The sequence below is a fragment of the Procambarus clarkii genome, chromosome 45 (assembly GCF_040958095.1).
Source record: "Procambarus clarkii isolate CNS0578487 chromosome 45, FALCON_Pclarkii_2.0, whole genome shotgun sequence".
Lineage (NCBI taxonomy): Eukaryota > Metazoa > Arthropoda > Malacostraca > Decapoda > Cambaridae > Procambarus > Procambarus clarkii.
The window spans coordinates 10633519-10657096 of record NC_091194.1 but is presented as its reverse complement, the minus strand read 5'-3'; the positions used below and the strand labels follow the sequence as shown (position 1 = coordinate 10657096).

The window sequence follows — 23578 nt, the reverse complement described above, 5'->3', positions numbered from 1 at the left end:
TACCATGGGGGCCTGACTTACATTAACTGTGCAACTTTTCTGAGACAAGATACTAAAGAAAGGCATGTGAGAGCGTCTTTGAGTTTTTGTATGTATTTTGTATTTATGTAAGGCCAGTATTTTTGGCATAGGCTGCATAAGGAAAATTGCCTTTCCGCCCTGGTGGGGGGAGGAGGTGTAATTATTTACAGAAAAAGTCATAGTTAAATTGTTTAGCAATTTACACGTTGCACTTACAAATTCACATAGAAACGTACATTGAGCTCTTAACACAAAGAAATCACATTAACGTGATGCATCAATGAGATCAGTGGGAATTCCTACTGATTTTCGCATTGGTCCAGCAACTTAATGTGAATGTGAAGTGAAGCATAGGAGGCAGAATTCTCAGACTACAAGCCAGAGTGCATGGGAGGGGCATTGTTTGATGCATGGGAAGGGTATTATGGGAGGGGTATTGTGTACTGCATGGGAGGGGCATTGTGTGATGCATGGGAGGGGCATTGTGTGATGCATGGGAGGGGCATTGTGTGATGCATGGGAGGGGCATTGTGTGATGCATGGGAGGGGCATTGTGTGATGCATTGGAGGGGCATTGTGTGATGCATTGGAGGGGCATTGTGTGATGCATTGGAGGGGCATTGTGTGATGCATGGGAGGGGCATTGTGTGATGCATTGGAGGGGCATTGTGTGATGCATGGGAGGGGCATTGTGTGAAATCCTCGTTAGGCTTCAGTGAAATTCATCAGGAACCCTAGACGAGTCAGTTGAATCCCACGGTTGCAATGCTATTTTGTGTGTTTTTACCATGCCGTGGTGTAGTGGTCTAAGGCGTGTGCGCTTGGGAGTGCCCAAAGCATAGATTCGAATCCTCCTTACAGCTCCTACTGATTTTCTCATTTTGTTCTTCAATTAATACAATACTGAACCAGGTAATATACATATATCTTGGGTTTCGCATGTTGCAAGCTGTTGCGTTTTGCACAGCGAGTTTTATCTTGATTTTTGTGCAACCAGTAGTCGCAGTTTAATTGTTTTAATGCTTATTAGTACTTGTATTCAGATCCCTTAGAGTTAACGGTTATTTATTTAACCCGTCCCGCCAGTCAGCGGATGCGACGCTGCATGTCTTAAACTTCAAAAACCAACGTCCTTAGTTAAGGCAGCCAGTATGGAAACTACGTATTCGTTCTGGTTAATAACTATTATTGGAATAATATAAAAGGTTGGCTATTTAGTCTACACTTGCTAATCTTCAACATAGAAGATTGTCGTTAGTTTTGGAACGTCAGTAAGAGCCGATCTGGCAACACCGTGCCTATGGAGCTGGCGAGGGGACATTTCAAATCCAGACGAGATGTGGACAGCACGAGAGGCGGGCGTGTTGGTTGACGGCTACTGAAATCCGGTTAAGTAGGCATACATTTATTTTCAGTTAGTGTTAATATGTCAGACAGTGACACCACGCGTGCATAACTGAGTAGGTAGTGATAGTTTGAGATGATCCTTAGTGAGCTAATATCTATCACCGCACACCATCACCCCCCCCCCACACACCATCTGCCCAACAATCACTCCTTCACACCATCTGTCCGTCGTTTCTAATAAATCTAAATAAGTATTCTTTCAAGACAATCTATGTTAAACTGATACTGGAATAGGTACAGAGGTTTCCAACAATATTTGTGTCAAGAGTTAATAAGAGGGTTAAGCTACGAGGATAGCTTAGGTGAACAAAATCTCACAACCCTAGAGAAGAGAAGAAACAGAGGATATGATCACAACATTCAAAATACTGAGGAAAATAGACAGGGTGGACAAGGACAGCCTCTTTAAAATGAAAGAAAGTAGGACAAGAGGACTGTTAGAAGCTGAAAACAAATTATTTGTAAAAATGTAAAGATATATATACTGTTATCATGTACGGCTGGTTAACAAGTGAAATGCACCAAAAGACAAATTTGTGGAAGCCACCTCCATCCACAACTTTAATACCAGATTCGACGTAGATTATGTCAGATTAAACCTCTACCACGAACGCGTCCAACCCCAGCACAAGTTCTATGACAAAGGCAAATATACTGACTAACGTTAGTTTTTAATAACCGCGTAATGACTTATGCGATGGAGGCTCGTACAGCACTTACACATGTAAGTAATTATCAATAGAAGGCACCAAACCGGGAAACACACATGTAACTTTTGTTTCAAAACACCAGCATTGGTTTCTATTCGGAAGTCCTCGGGTAGGTTAGGTTCGGACAATTTAGTAAAACACTCTAGTAACGTTGGTGACGCTCGCAAGACCGGGATGTTACTCGATGCATAATTTTAATTGTAAATATGATTAGGAAAAAGAGAATCAAGTCATAAACTACACAAAAATTTCAAGGCGGGGTTTAAAAGTAAATGCTTGACCCTGCAAATGTACCTGGTGGTAATCTCAATCTCTCTCTCTCTCTCTCTCTCTCTCTCTCTCTCTCTCTCTCTCTCTCTCTCTCTCTCTCTCTCTCTCTCTCTCTCTCTCTCTCTCACACACACACACACACACACACACACAAGAATAGCCTTTAGAAACCTAGGAAAGGCAGCCTTTTGAAAATGTACTTGGCATATTTGGGACCCATCCTGATGAATGCCGTCAGTGTGGAACCACTACCTGAAGAAAAATAAGGCGATTCTTGAAAAAGTTCCGCGTTATATACAACAAGGCTTGTACCACATAAAGGTGCCCGGATTCACGGAGACATGTTAACGACATAAAAGATTAGCAGGGAGAAATGATACGATCGATAAAGAGGACGTTTAAAATTGTTTGGTAAAATGATTATCGACTAAATGGAATGGATTAGAGTATGGATTCTTAACCGGGGGTATGGTTACTAAATAATGGGACTCCATTTCTGAGCAATTAAAAAAAATTATTGTCAGAGTAAAATTAGATATCCTTGTTATATATACGGATTAAGGCGGTTCCACGTTTTGATTGGATAAAAATTGGGCCTGGTGGTCTATTAGGTACCAATATGACCTATATGATACCAGTATGATTCCGAAACTGTGGTGAAAGGTGTCTACGGGGACATACTGGGCATTTGGTAATCGTAAAAATGATATCAACTCTTGTACTAAAGGGAGGGATAATAACACCTACCGTGATGTAACAAATTGTTAAAAAAACAGGCATAACAAGTAACAGGAAGATCGGGAGTCACTGACAGGACAATGTCAGTGACATTGACATGTCACTGGGAATGAGTCAGAGCTCAGGAACTGGTGCTCTACCACAGAGAGAGACAGACAGAGAAAGATGGTGGGGGGGGGGGGCATACCGTGCTTACACAACAAGGAAGGCAGCAAGTGTGTCAACATCTGGACTCCAGCTCTTAAAATGCTCTGTCAACAGTCACTTCTGTCCACACAGCTGTCCCTCCCCCAACACACTGTCCACAGATGTTCACCCACCAACCATTCGCCTATTCCTGCCATCCCAGTCGATGCTTCAAACACTGCGATATCTACTTATCTCTGCATCTACTGGAAAACAATAGTCTAGTAGGTAAGGCTGGCTTACCGTCCGTGTGTTTACAATCCTATAGTTCCAACACTCAATAAACACAGAGCTTGAAATCTTCCCACAATTACAACGCGCTTACCCTCTAGCAACCCGTCCTCAGACTAGGCTCGTCGAAACTGCGGCAGACCCCCAAAGACACATTCATCAATTTCAACCAACTGTGTATTCAAAACAGGTTGTTTCTTGTATATAAATTAATATTATGTATTAGAATATGGTGTATAATTAGGCCACGTTATGGTTCTGTTTGCAATTATTTGTAATTGTAGTACGTGGTGTAGCATTTAGAGATGCAATTCAAGCAGGGAATGTGAGTGAAGTACTGTTCGGAAAAAGCTGGAACGTCATCACTTGAGAGTCGTGTGTAATGTGTGTTTCTCTTGTAAACAGGGATTTGGCAGCTGAGCTAACGAGCATTTAGGGATTGTTGATAAGAACGGACCGCATTCTGGAGCCTGAGACACTGAAAATTTACGTTTCAAGATGCAATAATGACTTTCACAATAAAATATACATAAAGCATCTCCTCGGCCAATAAATATAACATTTCACTATAATCAGACATTTATTAACATGAATAACAATTTCAACGAAAAAATAGGTATTAATAACATATTAGCAGCCTATTCCTTACTCAAGCCATCTACTCTTTCTGGGCCAAAAAATCACCGAACGCCCGACTCTTTCACCTCCCCCCCCCCTCCTTTTATATACCTAAAGTAACTAAGGGCTGGTTCTTCCTAACCACCCTGAAGCATTCACCCCAACCCCGTAATTGCTGCAGAACATCACCGTCACTCACTCTGCGGGTCGACCTGTGGTCGCCTGGGACACTACCCTGGTCCCTCACTGTTTATTCAATGGTTCCCTGTCGCTACTGGTCCTCACCTTCGGTACGTGCAGACGATAACGCCAGTGTGTGTGTGTGACTCGTGACTACTCACTCGGCGATTGACGAGTTGTGCGGATCTCTTCACATAGTAACACCCTCTGGCGCACCAGCTCTACACTCTTCCAGAGTGCAGAGCTGAAAGAGTGAGACTGGCCTCACTGGTGAGACGTGAGAGACTGGCCACAGTGGGGTCAGTCTTACGATCGCTGCGATTTGCCACGCTCTCTGCATTCTTTTGCATTAATCCAGTAGAATCCGTTTCCAAAAGAGGTCAGCTCTAGGGCCCCCCCAGTCATGTTGGGTAACAGTCATTACTTTTTTTTCTAATTTTTCTGATATCTACCCAATCAAGAGTGGACGCCAGGGACAGAATGTGCGTTTGGATTTTGGGGGCGAAGTGACCTGAACCGTCTCAGCTCACCAACGTCTTCGCGGTGTGACGTCACCGTCTTGCACGGCGCTGATTGGTCCACACCGATTGGGCTTTCAGATCTTGAATTCGCAAGCACATTGTCTTTCAGGAATTCCCCACATATAATCCAGGAGGAGGTACCGCTGTTCCTGACTCCTCCTCACCACTCAGTTTCCTCAATAACACTTTGCACATATTAATTTATACGTTACCTACACTTCTTCGTCTTTTCAACACATAGACATGAACGAATACACACAAATATGGAGGGCAAATGATGAGAACAACCATCATCTGAAGGCAGCCTCGACTATGCTACTTATATTAGTGACAGAACACAGGGGAGGGCTGTGTGCATTCAACGTGGGGGCTGTGTGTACACAACGGAGGGCTGTGTACACAATGGTGGGGGGAGGGGTCTGTGCATACACAACACGTTATGGTTCTGTTTGCAATTATTTGTAATTGTAGTACTTCTTCGTCTTTTCAACACATAGACATGAACGAATACACACAAATATGGAGGGCAAATGATGAGAACAACCATCATCTGAAGGCAGCCTCGACTAGGCTACTTATATTAGTGACAGAACACAGGGGAGGGCTGTGTGCATTCAACGTGGGGGCTGTGTGTACACAACGGAGGGCTGTGTACACAATGGTGGGGGGAGGGGTCTGTGCATACACAACAGGGGGCTGGGAGAAAGCCGAGAGCATGGGAGCAAGGACATGCTATACCTCCAGCAAGGAAGCCTCATCCCTTGTGCCAATACCAACAAGATCTTTGGTCAGGATAAGGCCAGGTCGAAGCATTGTCTCCGAGGTTCTGTGACCACTGACCACTGACTACCCTCGGCGCAACTCATGCTTCTTGGCAACAATAGCTAGCTCTCTCTCCTCTCTCCTCTCTCCCTCTCTCTCTCTCTCTCTCTCTCTCTCTCTCTCTCTCTCTCTCTCTCTCTCTCTCTCTCTCTCTCTCTCTCTCTCTCTCTCTCTCTCTCTCTCTCTCTCTCTCTCCCCCCAAGTCCCCAAGTCTAGCTGGTTCATTATTATCTCTCACTCTTGTGGGTCCCCTGACATGCTGGTTTAAAAAGTTTCTTGTTCCAACAATAGTTTGTGTTCCAACAAGTTTGAGTTGTTGGAACAATATTTCAAATAATTCCACATCCAACAGTTTCTCTCTCCCTGTATCTGTGCCTCCATGTGGTTTTCTGTTCTTCAAAGTCTTATCTTTTCATGGTTTAAGTCTCCCATTACTACAGGCAACAAAAGGTGCCGATATATATATATATATATATATATATATATATATATATATATATATATATATATATATATATATATATATATACATATATATACATATATATATATATATATATATATATATATATATATATATATATATATATATATATATATGTCGTACCTAGTAGCCAGAACTCACTTCTCAGCCTACTATGCATGGCCCGATTTGCCTAATAAGCCTAGTTTTCATGAATTAATGTTTTTTCGACAACCTAACCTACCTAACCTAACCTAACCTAACGTTTTCGGCTACCTAACCTAACCTAACCTATAAAGATAGGTTAGGTTAGGTTAGGTAGGGTAGGTTAGGTTCGGTCATATATCTACATTAATTTTAACTCCAATAAAAAAAATTGACCTCATACATAATGAAATGGGTAGCTTTATCATTTCATAAGAAAAAAATTAGAGAAAATATATTAATTCAGTAAAACTTGGCTTATTAGGCAAATCGGGCCTCGCATAGTAGGCTGAGAAGTGAGTTCTGGCTACTAGGTACGACATATATATACATACATATATATATATATATGTCGTACCTAGTAGCCAGAACGCACTTCTCAGCCTACTATGCAAGGCCCAATTTGCCTAATAAGCCAAGTTTTCATGAATTAATGGTTTTTCGTCTACCTAACCTACCTAACCTAACCTAACCTAACGTTTTCGGCTACCTAACCTAACCTAACCTATAAAGATAGGTTAGGTTAGGTTAGGTTAGGTAGGGTTGGTTAGGTTCGGTCATATATCTACGTTATTTTTAACCCCAATAAAAAAAAATTGACCTCATACATAATGAAATGGGTAGCTTTATCATGTCATAAGAAAAAAATTAGAGAAAATATATTATTTCAGGAAAACTTGGCTTATTAGGCAAATCGGGCCATGCATAGTAGGCTGAGAAGTGCGTTCTGGCTACTAGGTACGACATATATATATATATATATATATATATATATATATATATATATATATATATATATATATATATATATATATATACATATATATATATATATATATATATATATATATATATATATATATATATATATATATATATATATATATACATATATATATATATATATATATATATATATATATATATATATATATATATATATATATATATATATATATATATATATATATATTGTATTACTATCAGCGCCCCGATCACTGTACCCCCTGTCAGTGTCGTCCCTATCACTGTATCACAATCACTGCATCACTATTATCATCGTATTATCAAAGGGGCCACAATGGAGACTCCAGTAACTCCAGTAAGCTTCTTATCCACCTCATCCCTGGGCACACAGACCCGGCCCGGGTATATAAGCCCGGGCGGTGTTTCAGGTTCAGTACCACACAAGCAGTCCACCAAGCACCGTCTCCGCATCTGCTGCCGTCTCCATGCGCTACTCATTCGCTATTTTGGTAACTTTTAGTCCATCGTTTCGTAAATTGAACAACGTCGGTTATATACACCATGAGGTGTATATAGTACTTTGAGAGTATATTTTAGTCTTGGACAATATCCAGAGTAAAGGTGTAATTATTATACTTGCTGTTGCTATCATAATTGCTGGTTGGTCAGTAGGCTACTGTTGTAGCCTTAATAACCCTCCAGTGGTTGATGGGTCTTAAGCCCAATATTTGTAAGGCTAGTTAATATTAGAGGTATCAACGTGTAATTCGGTGTATAGCTGACTGTTTGTATAATTGTTGTGCGGTGACTAATGGTATGATCGATATTTAAGGGGACTCGCGACAACTCGTGCTCAGACCAAGTCCATTCCAATCAGCGGTCGACCCCAAAGACGCATTCATCAACTTTAACATGCTGTTCATTCAAAATAGGAATTTTTTCAAATATATATTAATATTGGTATATATTAGCATACTGTGCATATTTAAGCAGTGGTTAGGTTAGGTTAGGTGTTTAGGTTCTTTTGGCGATTATTTGTATTTGTAGTATGTGGGTGAAGCATTTTCAGCATTGTGGTTCAAACAAATGTAATCAACTAAGCACTTGTTCCGGAAGTGTTCGGACGTCATCAGTTGTAAGTCGTGTGTATACCGTTTTCATTCATGAACAGAGGGTTTAGCGGGTGCATGGAATGGACTTTGACCTTTGTTTAGGACAGACTGTGCGGGTGTGCGTTCGTTTAATAATTCAGTTTGTAGAGTCGACTCTACAATAATTTGTGGAGTCAAGAGGTAGCACTCTGAGCCCAGATAACGGATATAATTCGGTAACAGAGCTAAGTATATGCTTCTCTGCACATTCCTGCGCATGACTTCTGCTTTGTTGCAATATAATAAGTAGTTTGCTCACAGCTGGTTGGTCTCGGGTTCGATTCGCGATCAGGAAATAGCGTTTGGACCTGCTTCCTGATACTTAATGCCTGTGGTCTAGCATTAAATAGATCAAGAGTTCACCTATTATGGTTGTGGGGTGCATAATAAATGTCCTCACCTGTGTGCACCAGGTGGCTGGGCTGGCCGGGGTGGTGATGGCTCGCTACGCCCCCACCAGGGACCACAACCAGGACTGGCTCTCCCTCATATCCGGCAAGCAGCAGCTCCGTGACGCCCGGATAATCTACACGCTTCTCAAGAACGATCCAGACTTCTACATGAACAAAAGAGGTCGGCCACATTCTCCTTTCGTTCCTTTATAAATAAATTCCTCTTTTCAATAATTCTGGGTGGATATTTCCGCCCATCCTCCTGTTTTGTTAGTACTTATAGTAACGATGAGGACCGTAGTATATATACCGATGTACGACGAAATTAGGAAGAAGAAATCTGAACTATTGAGTTGGACAAACTGGAAAATTATTTTTTGTTGCTTTGATAAACTAAACTAACCTAACCTTCCTAGGCCTAATACACGATATCCGAGGCCTAATATAGTACAGTGCATATATGTGCTATACTAGGCCTAGGAATATTTAAGTTTGTTTTTTAGCTTCATTTATTTTAAAGAATTCCTTACTAGTCAGTATACTAATATCTAAAAGCTAAGTACATACAAATTCGTGACTATTAACGATCATCGTCACAATACCTACTATCTGAACAGGATGGGTTGGGATATTTATATTCACCAAGATTCATTCATGTCTAACATTTCCTTAAAACAATCCAGCGATCCCACGTCCGTTATGTTTCAGTAATTTGTTCCACAAATCAACAAACCCATTTCAGGTCTTTTAAAGTAAATAATCTAATTCGTGTTCATAATACCTATTGTTTTGTGTTCATAATACAAATGTATTCGTTCTCGACTCACAATCAGGAATCCTGGGAAGGTCAGAAATGGTTGGGCAAGTTTCCCTTCTCCTAATGTCTCTGTTCACCCAACAATAAATAGGTACCCGGGTGTATATCTTGAGGTTATCTTGAGATGATTTCGGGGCTTTAGTGTCCCCGCGGCCCGGTCCTCGACCAGGCCTCCACCCCCAGGAAGCAGCCCTTGACAGCTGACCAACACCCAGGTACCTATTTACTCCTAGGTAACAGGGGCATAGGGTGAAAGAAACTTTGCCCATTGTTTCTCGCCGGCGCCTGGGATCGAACCCAGGACCACAGGATCACAAGTCCAGTGTGCTGTCCGCTCGGCCGACCGGCTCCCAGTGTAAGTAAATTTGTTGTGGGATTGCATCCTATTGGACATTGTGCGGGACCTTTAGGTTCCCTGTCCCCGACAAAATGAATCAACACATTAATATCTCCCTTGTTATACGTTTTCATTGTTGACCAAACCACACACTAGAAATTGAAGAGATGACGACGTTTTGGTCCGTCCTGGACCATTATCAAGTCGATTATCACATTTTCATTCATATGAATGATTTAATCACCCCATAATATTTACCTTTCAATAAAATGTAAATAGCACTAGAGATTTGGACAACCTAAGGGGTTGTCCAAATTCATGGGATGAACTTTATGTCCATCCACTTGAATTGGTCGGTGGAGAGTGAGCCTCTGTTCTTTGCAGGGTTCGATTCCCCGATGGTTCAAGTGATTCGGTACTGTTCCTTCACTCCGTCCTTACATCCCAGCTCTTTGTCCTAATATTCCTTCCAAGTGTTATAATTGGTATATAGCACTTGATAATTCCCTTAGTTCGACTGAGATTTAACCCAACCATTTTCTGCCAGAAAACCAAGGCTTCGACAGCAGTGAGAAGGATTTCCAAGGCTTTCAGCATCCATTCTACTACCACCAGAAGCAGCAACACGGACCTTCCCGGGAGCCCTTTGTCTTCAGCAGACTAGGAAGCATGGGGCCCTTGGATGCCCAACATAACATGGTCGACATCCCCTTCAGGCACGGACGCCTGGTAGAGGAGGCAACTCTTGGAGCACAAGCACCATCTCATCCCATGAAGGACATTATACCCGGGACTGCATAAAAGCCAGAATGATTCATAGTTTATCTTCCTGTTTACAAGTGGAAATTTTGCCTCTAAATCATTCAATATAAATAATGTTCACAACTTTGTTGTGTTAGGCTTCGACTTGTCATCATCAGCCAGCTTGTGCCTCTGGAGAGGACTTCATTCTTGTCACCCATATATATTGATTCCCAATAAAAGTGTGGGAAAAATACCTCTCTCTCCACCTTCTTGATTAAATAATCATTCAACAGTTTGATTCTCCATCCACCTCCAATACTAAACTATCACACGTTGAATTTGAAGTTGAGTGAAAACTTAACCCTGACGCTCTGTAAACACACTCAGCACTGCAAGGATCATACAAAATTGTAATATTGCTTCATTAGTATGTGTAACTTCTGTCCCCACACAGCCCATCCTTATAAACAAAACTCTAAATCCATTCCATGCACCCACCAAACCTTGTTTATGAATGAAAAACGGTTTACACACGACTCACAACTGATGACGTCTGAACACTTCCGAAACAAGTGCTTCACTGACGACTTGTTCAAACCATAACTATAAATGCTTCACCCATGTACTACAAATAATCGCCAACAGAACCTAAACACCTAACCAAATTAATGCCTAAACATGCACAGTATGCTATTATATGTAACAATATTAATTTATATTTGAGGAAATTCCCATTTTGAATGAACACCATGTTAAAATTGATGAATGCATCTTTTTGGGGTCGACCGCTATATGGAATGGACTTGTTCTGAGGACGGGTTGCGCCACAAGTGTACACTACTCCTATGTAAAAATTTGAATTTGACTGGTAGGGTGCCGAGGTACACAAACTGGCAGCAAACAGCCCAACTGAACAGTAAGAATGCAACTAGCCACGGTCCACACCACACCACCATGGCTGCCCAGCAGCCAACCAGCTACTGTGTTCCCTCTGGACCTAGAGGGCGCCTGGCTCTTGCTTCACCGGGTAGCTACCCTATGGGTGGCCTGGCCTGCCGTGGGTGTTCAGGCAGCACCTGGTGTTCCTGTCAGTAAGCACTTTACTTTGTTGCCGTTTGGCTGTGTATTTGGGATAGTCTCCCATCGTTTCCATACTGGGACCAGGATCGACAAGGTGGTTCATTGCTCTTAACATCAACAATTTGATGCCCACAAGGTAACTTCATGCAAAATATTCTTTTTAATTATTTTAGGGGGTTATATAATGCATTCTATTTGGCTAGGATTGGTCAAGCTTAAATTTGATTAGGCTCAGTGTTTGGTGGTTAACATGTATACTGCTCCCCAATAAGTTAACAATATATTGTATGCAGTTTTTTGTATTTCCAAATGATTTTGGTCACTGTGACCAAAGGCACCTGTTATAATCAAGATCAAAAGTAAAAATTGAACTGAAGAAAAAAAAAAAATTACAATAATTACATGTTGAATTATTGTAATTCAACATGTATATATATATGGATGATACTGGAAGGATAGGATCCAAATTTGTACAGTAAATAAGAACATGGCGAATGACATGGTAAGAAATACAGAATAAACTTGAGTACTTACTATCAATCAACTTTGAGCAGAAGCAACTCTGAAGGCACCAGTAACACTCAGCAAGCCACTCCAGACAACTACAGTTCACCTGTGTTCCACTACTTCACACAAATGCCTGGCATACCAGTTACTACCAAATATTTCCCAACCACTACAAACTCCCCCTCCACCTAGGGTTTAGGATTAGAATTAGAATTATCAGGAAACTTAATAAATAGTAAAGATAATGTCAGCTGATGACACCACCCAACACTATCATTGGCAGGCAGGTGAGACTCATCAGGCTGGTACATTACATTACATAAATTACAGTACATCAGTACTGTAATTCAATTGTTTTGCTGTTACTGGTTTAATTTTCTTGTTTTTCTCCCTTATTCATCATTTTGATTAGCAAGAGAAATTGCTTGCCAACACCCACATGGAGCTCAGGTAAAGGTAACAAACTCTGACATAATAAAGCATTTCAGACTACTGAACTAGCCAATGTTAGTTAATCGTTAACCTTTCTTCAACCTTGATTTCAAAGTATCTTACTAATGGGGTGAAGGAACTATGGTCCATGACCACATCAGAGCCAGCAACACTGAAGTAAACTTTTGTTAACTAAAACAATTATTCTAGAAACATGATTTTATTTCCTTACAATTACATCACACAATGACAACTGCATGAAATTAAAATATTTTACCGTTCATTGGTCTGTTACAGCAGTATTCAAAATTATGGCAACACTTATTGCACAACTAGGTAGCTTGGCTCTACATGTCACAATTAGGTAAAACCATGAAAAATTATTATATCACATTCAAGCATAATGGTCCAGATTTTCACTGACATTCCACATTTCAGGAACATATGCAATGGTAGAACATTGTTCACCTTTTGAAAATATTCTTAGAAATAAATATTTAAAAATAACTGTCAGTTTAATTACATCTATCTTAATATTCTTAAACTAATTTGCACAATTTAGAAGAAAATAGCAAAGTAATCTGAAATGTAATTTGATCAACAATTGACTATGTAAAGATCTCTTGCTTTTAAGTAGATAGAAATCATCTAACATCAATACTATGCTGTACAGCAAGAAGTCTTACCCAGTGCTTTAACCCTATATTATCAACGGACCAGTAATCTGGACTGAATTTATACAAACTATGAGTACAGGTATACAGTATAAATCAATGTGATGAGGCTAAGAGAACACAATCTCATTTACAATTAATGAATCAATCTATCCACCCCTCAATACTTCCCTTACTCTCATTTCAATACTTGCAGAGCAGTTAGTTTTAACCAATTGGTTCATACTGTATAACTTCACAAACATATGAAAATGTACAAGAAATGTTTATCAGGCAACCTTGGTATAGCACAAAAATAAACTAAATGCACTTTATTCACTGAAAAAAAAAAAATTAATCCTAGACATTTCCTCTCAAGTGATAATTGTTTTACATGAAATTTACAAAGTAGCTAAAATACCATTAATGAATAATAGAAACAATGTACGGTACAAAATCAATTTATAATAATAAATATGACCAACTTCTTCCCAACAGTAACCCCAACGTAACCTGTGCACGAGGTTACAAAGCTTTGGAACAGAGCAGAGATCTAGTTATTTACAAAATCCACCAACTCTTAACCTTAAAATAAAAAACGGTGTTTAGGTTTACAAGACCCAGGCAGAGCTTGGCCACCTGCACCACCTCTCCACAAGTACTTGTGCAAATTCACTCTTTGCCCAAATAATGCCTACATTGGTCCGTCTTCACACACGTACATTTTTGGGATAATAGTCACAATGGAAATATTTAAACTACCTCCGAGAACTACACTGAAATGATTTCATTAACATGGGTAAAATAATATGGCATCAAGTCTTAAGTAACTGAAAACTTAAGAAATTTTTACTTATAAATGAAGAAACCTTCAATACTTGTTTTGCTTCAATATTAAATTGTAATACGACTAACAAACTTACAGAAGCTAGAACAGTATATGCATCTCATACAAAAAATTTACCCAAAGAGAAAGGAAAACAAAATTAGTTTTAAGTAGGTCAAAATTATACTGCAATTTGATTCATGAGCAGAAAATATTAATTTCAACAAAAGCATTTAAATATTTAAGAAAAAATAGAAAACGTAGGATAAAACTGCATTCTCTACGGTATAAAGCTTTATCTTTTATGAGTGGACAGTCACTCGGTATGAGGGGTTAGTTGGTCTTGGGCCATGACAATTTTTTTTTTTTTTTAATAATCTGTACATAATGAATGTATTGCTGACCCTACATGGCTTCACCTGTTGCAAACAATGCTGTCTTTGCACCATAATCTCGTACATACGTACAAGCTAATATTCCTTCTCATTACTGTACAGTTTGATTGATCTGAAAGGGCATTTCCTCAGGTCTACATGCAATAAAATTATTAAGAGGACATAGCAATAATTATCTTTATATCCATATTGTCAGTTTCATAATAAAGCAAATTTGTCGACAATTAACAGTAAAGACAGACTCTGAAAGCAGTTAATTGGTATTTAAAAAATACAGATTTCTATGAACGACCAAAAGATATTACTGCACGAAGTCCATGGTGCTTTGACGATGCACTTGGCTAGGTTATTGGACCTAACCTAATTAATAAAGTTTATTTAATGGGCTCCTCTTATCAAGTCGCCAATTCTCTACAAATCGCCAATTCTCTGCAAACACCTAATTAAATCTAAAATTGTGATAAAATTACAGTATAGGTTACTGAAGTCACACGGATTCGGATTTAAGTAAAGCAGGTAATTAATGCTATTGTTTTAGCTTTTCCTTCCCTGCTGTTCATTGGGATCTTTATAGTTCAAGTGTGGTGAAGAAGTGTCATACCCCTACAGCACAAGATTAAAACTTGAATTGCATTAAATTGCTTTACACATACCATTCATGACAAACATTTGCAACTTAGTTTCCATTTTGTGTTCTTACAAATTTGTCTTTCAAACAACATGACCATTCCTGGAAAATAAATTTGCAATGTTAAATCCACTTTCTTCTAACTTCAGTGGCAAAGAAACTTAAGTTTTCATTGTAAAAAAGCCTGATAAGCCTACCTGAGCTATTTTTTTCAGTATGGATGCAACACGATCATTATTGTACACAAAATATCTAATAAAACATGTTAACTATTAAAGTTATCGCTACTCTGATATGAAATTTAACTATATTATAAAAAGGGATAAATCAGAAATATTATAATGAATAAAAGGGTCCCCTTAAAATATTACCTTGAAATAAATTATATTAAAAAAATTAATTATTTGTATGGACTTTATCAAGAAAACTATGACTAATGATAAGACATTATAAACAAATTTCCCAATTATTTATATTACATGTTTTTAGGATATTATAAGAATTACATTTTCTCACCGGTAATAAAAAGAGGGACTACTGTATATCTTACTCTAAAATCATACTGCATTATACAATGCCTCGTTTGTGAAGCACATATGCATACAAATTTTACCTAACAACTGTGGACGGTATTCAAAAAATCATGAGGCACAGAATAATTTGTGTGACATTAGCTTTAAACCTTGTGACATGTGCAACTCGTATTTACCATACATACAAACTTTGTATCGATGAGAAACTGAAGCATTTCACGAGTATCACTTTTACTTCACTAAAACTTCCTACCCGAGCTTACAAGTATCCTGGTGAATCTGACTTGCTTCATAAAGTATCTAAACAATCTGATTTTGATTAATCTTATGTCCCACAGCATTCCTCAAGCACTACATAAACTGATGTCCATTAGCATGCGCATAATAGAATTACTAAATGTGACAGAAAAGCATAATAAACTGAGGAAGAACATGCTGTGTGAACTCATTTTCTTGTAATACACACAAAAAATAAACACAATGAGATCTATTTAAAAACAAATAAAAAAATAATATATATATATATATCCATTAAATGGCATTTAGCCATAAATACATTAGATATAATAAAACTCCATATGACAGCCACACCAGCTCACACTGTGAATGACGGTCTTAACCTGTGTACACATGTTAACATAAATCCAATGTTAGAGTATAAGAGAATCTCTTATTCTTTGTTGAACATTGCAGTTTAAGAGCTGCCAACATCTAGGACGATTTATAATCACTAATAATTCAATTGAAATTACCCACATAGGATCAAATTGTAATGACAAAATTTAACAAACAGTTCCTTGTCTGATATCACTGAAAATTCACATACAGTATTACTATGTAGAGATTAAGTCAGTAACAAAGAACTGAAAACCATCTACCCAAGAGAATGTAGTAAGTTTTGTGGATTTCTGGTTTTATGCAAAAAAAACTAATAAAACTTTAAACAAATTTAAACAGCATCAACTTAATTATTTTCAATTCTTATGTCCTATGTTGGCTGCATAAAAACTAATCCTTTCCTGCACGAGCACCACCCGCCCTCATATTCCCTCCCCAACCTTGAACACAAACTACAGTATTAATATTGTTAAAGTTGGTCGTGCACAATATATATATATATATATATAAAAAAGGCAAGTGTTGAAGGAAAGATAAATCTTATAATTCATTTATGTCACATCTAGACTCCCTTCAAAATCTGTAACTTAAAACTTGAACATTTAATCTCTTCTCAAACACCAGTACAGGGCTATCTTCATTGTTTCTTCTCCAATTCATTTTAATCAAAATCTTAAAAATATTGTACAGCTGAAATTTATTAAATATACTTAGTCCACACTGAAATGTGTCTTAGATTTTATTATTATTTCTGAACTACATATCCTCCAGACTATAACTAATGCCAGTTACACGCTTTGAATCCAAATTAGACTCAACAGTACTTTAAAAAAAAAAATTCTTTCAAACACCTTTCAAAGTAATCAAGTGATCCACAGCAATCAAAATCTACACGTCATTCAGATCCTGACTATTCTTTTCCGATACTTAACACTATAATATTGTAGAACAGAGGTGGAATTTATAGTGGTGTTAATGATTGTCAAACAAAGGAAAATGGGAAATGAACTAGTGATGTGTACAAAGGTGCTTCATCGTACTGTGATGACTAGAAGTCAAAGCATATAGTGTTAATTTTGAATATGGCTTATAATATCAATATAAAAGACAAACAATATGAGGATAAATTTGAAAGCCCCTAATTCTATGGCTGTTATCACATTGTGTGATGCAGGAAATACAGAGCTCACAGCACAAGACTAAATATCAATGGCATACTTTAATGTAACAAAATGAGACACAAGAGTACAAACGCTGTAAGGTTATGAGATAACTTGAGTCAGAATGTGAGGGGCAAATGTTTGGTTGGAGCAAGACACTCGAGTTCTGCTGCTGTGATGGGGTACATATAGTTGACACGAGCTGGACTCAGGAAACTGAAGAGATACGGTCATCTGGTGCACCCATTTGTGTCAACACTTTATCCAACCACTGCAGGGGTCCATGAAGATGGATCTCAATCCAACATGGTGTGCTGGTTACATCCTGCCGGTGATATTCAGCCCCCCAGCCTTTCACAAATGACATCCTGTAGTAAAAGAGTAATGAATTAAAAAAAAATACTTCATGTAGAAAAGTTTTAGCACTGTTTTAGAAAATATTTGAGCTGCAATTCTTGCAAGACATTATAAACCTAGGAATGAAAATCTAGTTCTAGACTGCATTTTGTTACTCAACTTTCAGCCTCAATAAGTACCATCATTAAAAAGTTCATTATTATCACATAATAGTGCTTTGTGCAAGTTCCAGTCAAAGCTGCGAACATTACATTTGCCTCGTTTAGGAGATCGGTTAGAAAGTGGACTTTGTTTTGCACGTTTCGATGCCTTGTATGTTGGCGAATAAGAAAGATGTTATTGTATTTGTGGAAGTGCCGAGGAATTTACTTGGTGTTTGTATCTGTGGTTCTAGAAGGAGTGCCACATTGTCTGCATCCTGTCTAGCATTTAACTGAGTTGATGGTAGAGCCTGGACATGTCTTGCCATTTTTTTCTCCTCTTCAGAGGCGTACAGTTAAGGATTGAAGTCTCGTCACTCCTTCTCGGCCAGGATACGAACTCAGGCCAAATCGTTCTCAAAATGCGAGGAGAGTGTCTTACCACTGCACCATGGGGACTGCATTTTAATTTTATTGGCTTGGTTCCTTTGATATGAAATGCTTGGCAATCCCTGTTAAAACATTCCTTCTTGTGTAGTGAATTTTTATAGTTTTCAGTAAAAAATTTGCAATTTTCATAGCGACACATCTGGGATATCTCTACAGTTTTTCAGGTATTTATATTTACGTGTTCCATTAGCTATTCCTGATATCACATATTTGCATCAATGCCATGCATAGTATTGGCAGATTCCCGGTTCATGATGTGTTGGTTTATTTGCAGTACTTTGTATTTCCTCTGCTGAAAGATTTAGCTTGAGATCTTTCAAATTCTTGTTGTTGCTCGGTCACTTCCTTCACGAGGAAGTACTGTATTACTTTTAATATTACTTTCTAATATTACTTTCTAATATTTCTAATATATATTTCTAATATTTTCTCTCTGTCCACTTGTGTACGGGTTAGCTCCATATCCTCCTTGCACTTTCCTATATCCTATGTTACCTCTAATTTTTTCTGACCTTTTTTTTTTCCCCCTTTGAATTTCCTTGTCTAACCTATTGTATTCACTAACATCTGACTTTGGTTTAACTTCAAGAACTATCTTTAATACTCTGTTTTCTTCCTCCAGGATTTTTTCTTTCGTTTCCCAGTGGTTCTTATCTTTGTATAATTCCCTCATTTGACCTTCTGGGGATTGAGAAACTTTGTTTCTAAAGTTTTCATTACTGCTGCTCAAATTCTTAATTTTATCCACATGATTCCTGACAACTTTCTCTAGTTCTGCCAACCTGTCGTGAAGACCACTCCTGCTTATATTTCTCTCATCGAAACCACAAAAATTAATCTCTTCTATTTTGTCCTTCCTCTTGCTGGTGGCAAGGACACACACAGGTAGAAGGAAAGCATCCCACACACTTTGTCCCAAATTGTTAGTTCACGTATTTTTATTGATATTACCTTGTTTTTCAAGTGCATTAGATTGCCAATAATGTTGTTTGTATCACAGAATATGTAAATTGTAGGTATGCACAGATTTATTTGAATAATAAACAGATTTGAATAATAGAACACTTTTTGCTGTTATTACACTACATACACGCTTCATATATACTGTATTTACATATTTATAAACCATAATGAACCACTAACTAATTATCGAGCTTGAATGGTCTAAGTCTAGCAATAGCGCTGCTATTATCAGATTCACCAAATTATACATGAATCTTTTCCACAAGTTCATTTTCTAAAGTAACATGAGGTCATGTTGCATGATGCATAGATGTATGAAACTTTGGCTGTCTGCTGTGAAAACCTGCCTCCTGCTGTGAACATCATTACTAACATTCACTGATATTTAAACCTTGTACAATAGTTTAGTTTTTATTGCATTCAGGATCTTCTGACACATCACAAAATACATGAAGTTACTGTACTTATTTTATTAATCAGTATTAAGTGGTGGTGTGGCCCTGACCTGCACAGATGTACTGTGAGCTCCTGCTGCATGTGCCAGCCTTGTCTGCCCTGGCAGTACTGAGGCTCTCTCAGCCAGGAGGGGTGCAGATTTTTTTTTTTTTAAATGGTGTGTGTTTACTGAAATCCTGAGGAACAGGAAGTGAGCTCCATGTACTCGCAGGAGCTTTGAATTTTTCCTTATACCTGTACTTACAAATGAGTTTTCTCAGGTGAGCACACCACCCATCAACCAAGATATCCCATTGAGCGCACCACCCATCAACTGAGATATTTCAGCGAGCAAAGTGCAGCTGTTAATTAAAGTTGACTGATTTCTTTGAAATAAAGCTCAAAATGTAGCTAATAGTCAAGACTTTGAAATTACAAAACAAAAAAAATAATAAACTGGTATATACATTGGCCCCTTAAACTCAAGGTTTCAGTACTATACTTCTCTTCTCCAGTTACAATGAACTCACACAATTTCTTTCTTTCCACTAAATTACATTTACTGTATTTACATTTTCTTCCATCCTTAACCTTTCACAAATCAATAAAACATTAAACTATACAGCACATCTATTTCTCTGGAAACAATACACAAATTTCCTACCTGATGGTACACATTTTTGTTAGGTCAAACACAGCTTCATAGCCATGGTTGACACTCTGAGAGAGAAGCTGAGCAAACTCCTGATTATTGAAGATCTTAAGTGAGCATCCAGGTGGGATTTTGCAAACCGTAGACGGGTGGAAGCCATGGTGGTGGTTACAGTTACGGGACTGGACGAAAATAGCCGAGTCAGACAAGCATTCCGCATAGACTTCCCCACCAACATAGTATAGGTGGACTCCTGAAAGGCATACATTAGTTATTTTTTTTACTCTAGAGACTACAAATGGTAATTTCTTTGTTTGATCATGAAATTATAGCTGAACACTGGTGATACTAAACCGGTGTTCAGTCTAAAGCACTCTAACCTCATTGTAATACATTTTCCTTAATACACCTAATACACCTTATACTTCTCATAAACTTTAACATCACTGAGTATTTTGCCAATTATCATATTACACATCAAAAATATACAAGGTCATTAGCAAGGTCTTGTATAAAGAAACAGGTCAACAATTTATATTAAGAAGCCAAAATATAACACTAAAGATCTGTTATAATTAATAACACCTTCAATAAAAATTTTAGTATAGTACTAAGGATCACCAACGGGTTAATTCAGTAACTCCAGCAGAAACTTGTCAAGTTCGCTCTTAAATCTTCTTCTGTTGTTCCTGCAACATTTCTTATATTTGGTCGCAGGAGGTTGTAAAAACTGTGGACATCTGGTGTTTATATGTTTCATTAAATTCATTTTTCATTTCAATTCACCCAGTTTCCCTAGCTGTTGCTGTAGTTACATTGTTGTGGTCTCTAAATATTGTATCTTCTAACATTCCCATCATTCCAAGATCTTTACTTGGTCACTCCTTTCTATGAGGAAATCTTGAGTTTAATATTTAAATTTTTGCCATACTGATGAACTATACGTAATGGTAATTTGAACATTTGAACATCATATTTTTTCTGTTGCCTTTTGAAAGAGCTTATTTATATCCAATTGCAGATATTCTGCCTCTTCCACTGTTGCCATTTTCGTTCTTATTTTGGTGTTGTTCATGAAGCTGTATGTTGTATTCCTGGTTGTCATCTATGAGGATAAGGAGGAGAAACTGTGCTAGGACTGTACCTTATAGGACAAAGCTACAAATACTCAAGCTGGATTCTGTTTGATTTACTGCCACTCTTTGCATTCTGGTAAAAAATTTAAATTCCACTTTGGTACCTCACCTGTTATCACCTTATCTTTCATTTTATGGTCACATTTATTTAATACTACATATTGCAAAATCTGTCTATGCAAAACAATGTGACATTTGCATTTGCTTCTAATGCATCTGTAATTTTGTTGTAAAAGAAATACAAAAAGACAAGATCCTTCTGCTCTAAAACCATGCTGACCTGGATTCCATGGCTTATTATTTACACTCTACACTATATATACACTAAGTTCCAAGATGCAGGTTGTTCTTAAAGTTGAGGATGGAATTAATTGGCTTCAACAACCTTCTCTTATAATACATTCCACTTGATGACTACAGTACCTGTCAAGAGTACGAGAATTTCCTTATGCCTCTATAATTGACTTCAACCAATGTCTTTTTGTCCTACTTGCTCTCAGTTTATAGAGAGACTCTTTGTTCAGCTTATCTATTCCCCTCACTATTTTGTATGTAAAGATTTTCTCTCATCTGCTCCTTTTCTTCTTTAGGGCTTAGAACGTGAGTTCCTTTAACCCTCATAGATTACCCAACCACTTGGGGTGGACGGTAGAGTGACAGTCTCGCTTCATGCAGGTCGGCATTCAATCCCCAACCATCCAAGTGGTTGGGCACCATTCCTTCACCCCATCCCATCCCAAATCCTTATCCTGACCCCTTCCAAGGGCAATATAGTTGAAATGGCTTGGCATTTTTCCCTGATAATTCTCTTCCCTTTCTTTCATAGTTTAACACTCTTACTTGTGATACCAATCTAGTTGTATACTTCTGTATTTTATCAAGTTGTTTGTTCTTCACAATGTGGATTACAGCAACATAGTGACAGAGACTATGTACATGGTTTTCTTGTTTATGTTATGTTTCTATTTGTGTACCTTTAGTAAGGTAATTATATTCATTCCTAAGCATTTCATCATTCCATTTCTTGCGGTTGCCTTTCCTTTATTCTTTATTACTACTTCATTTATTCTTTATTATTAGTTTATTATTTTCTGGTCTCCTATATCCTTCCCAAATGCATAGCATGCATTGCATAAACTTATTTGGCAGTTTGTCCACATGTGGTGTTTCTCAAGATCTTCCTGCAACACACTACAATCCTCCTCAGTTCCTACTCCTTTTCATTAGGTGAGTTAAAGCATTTGCAAACATTGACATGCATGAACTCACTCCCTCGTGTAAGTTTTCTTCATATACAGTGGTACCTCGGAATACGAGTGTCCCTGTAAACGAGTTTTTCGGAATACGAGCAGGATTTGCTTGGAAAATTTGCCTCGGAAGGCGAGGGTTGCCTCGGAAGATGAGGGTGTCGATACGCGTACAGGCCGACTAGCGTGTGGTGGCACGGCGATCGAGCCTCAGTTTACCAGTGCCTCACGCCCAGTGACTATCCCGCCTGAATACAGTACTTCACAAGGATTTACAGTTTTTTGTCGTTTTTTTTGCCATTTGAGCATAAAAGTTATTATATATCTCGCCATGGGTCTCAAGAAAGCCAGTGGTAAGGTTCAACCTAAGAAAATAGCTGTGAGTAGAGGCAGTAGAGGATGTTCCTTCTTCATTAAGAAAATGTGTGAAGTATGGGAAGAACTGCAAAGTTTTGTTGAAAAAACTCACCCAGATAAAGCTGTAGCAGGCCATTGCATTGACCTTTTAAATGACAATGTGATGTCTTACTACAGACAAGTGTTAAAATGTAGGGAAAAACAAGTGTCATTAGACAGATTCTTAGTAAGACAAGCAAGTCCTAGTGGTATGCAAGCAAAACATGCCAGAGAGTGCACACCAGTGAAGTCCTCACTGCCTGATGTTATAATGGAAGGGGACTCCCCTTCCAAACAGTAACACCTCTCCTCCTCCCTCCCTCCTCACCATCTTCCATATGCCAACAGCAGTCATCAGCAAGGGTAAGTAATAACTTAGTTTTGTAGGTTTATTTAGATGAATTAGGTATA

At 38.2% G+C, this 23578-nt stretch overlaps 2 protein-coding genes across 5 annotated transcripts in view; one reads left to right on the top strand and one right to left on the bottom strand.

Annotated features, from left to right (window-relative positions):
* The first annotated feature begins 7473 nt into the window (after window positions 1-7473).
* LOC123770011 (uncharacterized) lies at window positions 7474-10851 on the top strand. Its single transcript, XM_045761566.2, has 3 exons — window positions 7474-7627; window positions 8683-8842; window positions 10363-10851. The coding sequence occupies exons 1-3, from the start codon at window positions 7604-7606 to the stop codon at window positions 10614-10616; spliced, it is 438 nt and encodes a 145-aa protein (XP_045617522.1). The 5' UTR covers window positions 7474-7603; the 3' UTR covers window positions 10617-10851.
* Window positions 10852-12779: 1928 nt separating this feature from the next.
* Mad (Mothers against dpp) overlaps window positions 12780-23578 on the bottom strand; it is a 179057-nt gene continuing 168258 nt past the window's right edge. For all 4 annotated transcript variants that reach the window (XM_045761563.2, XM_069301401.1, XM_045761564.2 and 1 more), the window contains exons 8-9: window positions 20401-20641; window positions 12780-17759 (exon numbers count right to left, since the gene is read on the bottom strand). In XM_045761563.2, coding sequence (XP_045617519.1) covers window positions 17600-17759; window positions 20401-20641 — 401 coding nt within the window. In that variant the 3' untranslated portion in view covers window positions 12780-17599. The remainder of the gene's footprint in view (window positions 17760-20400; window positions 20642-23578) is intronic.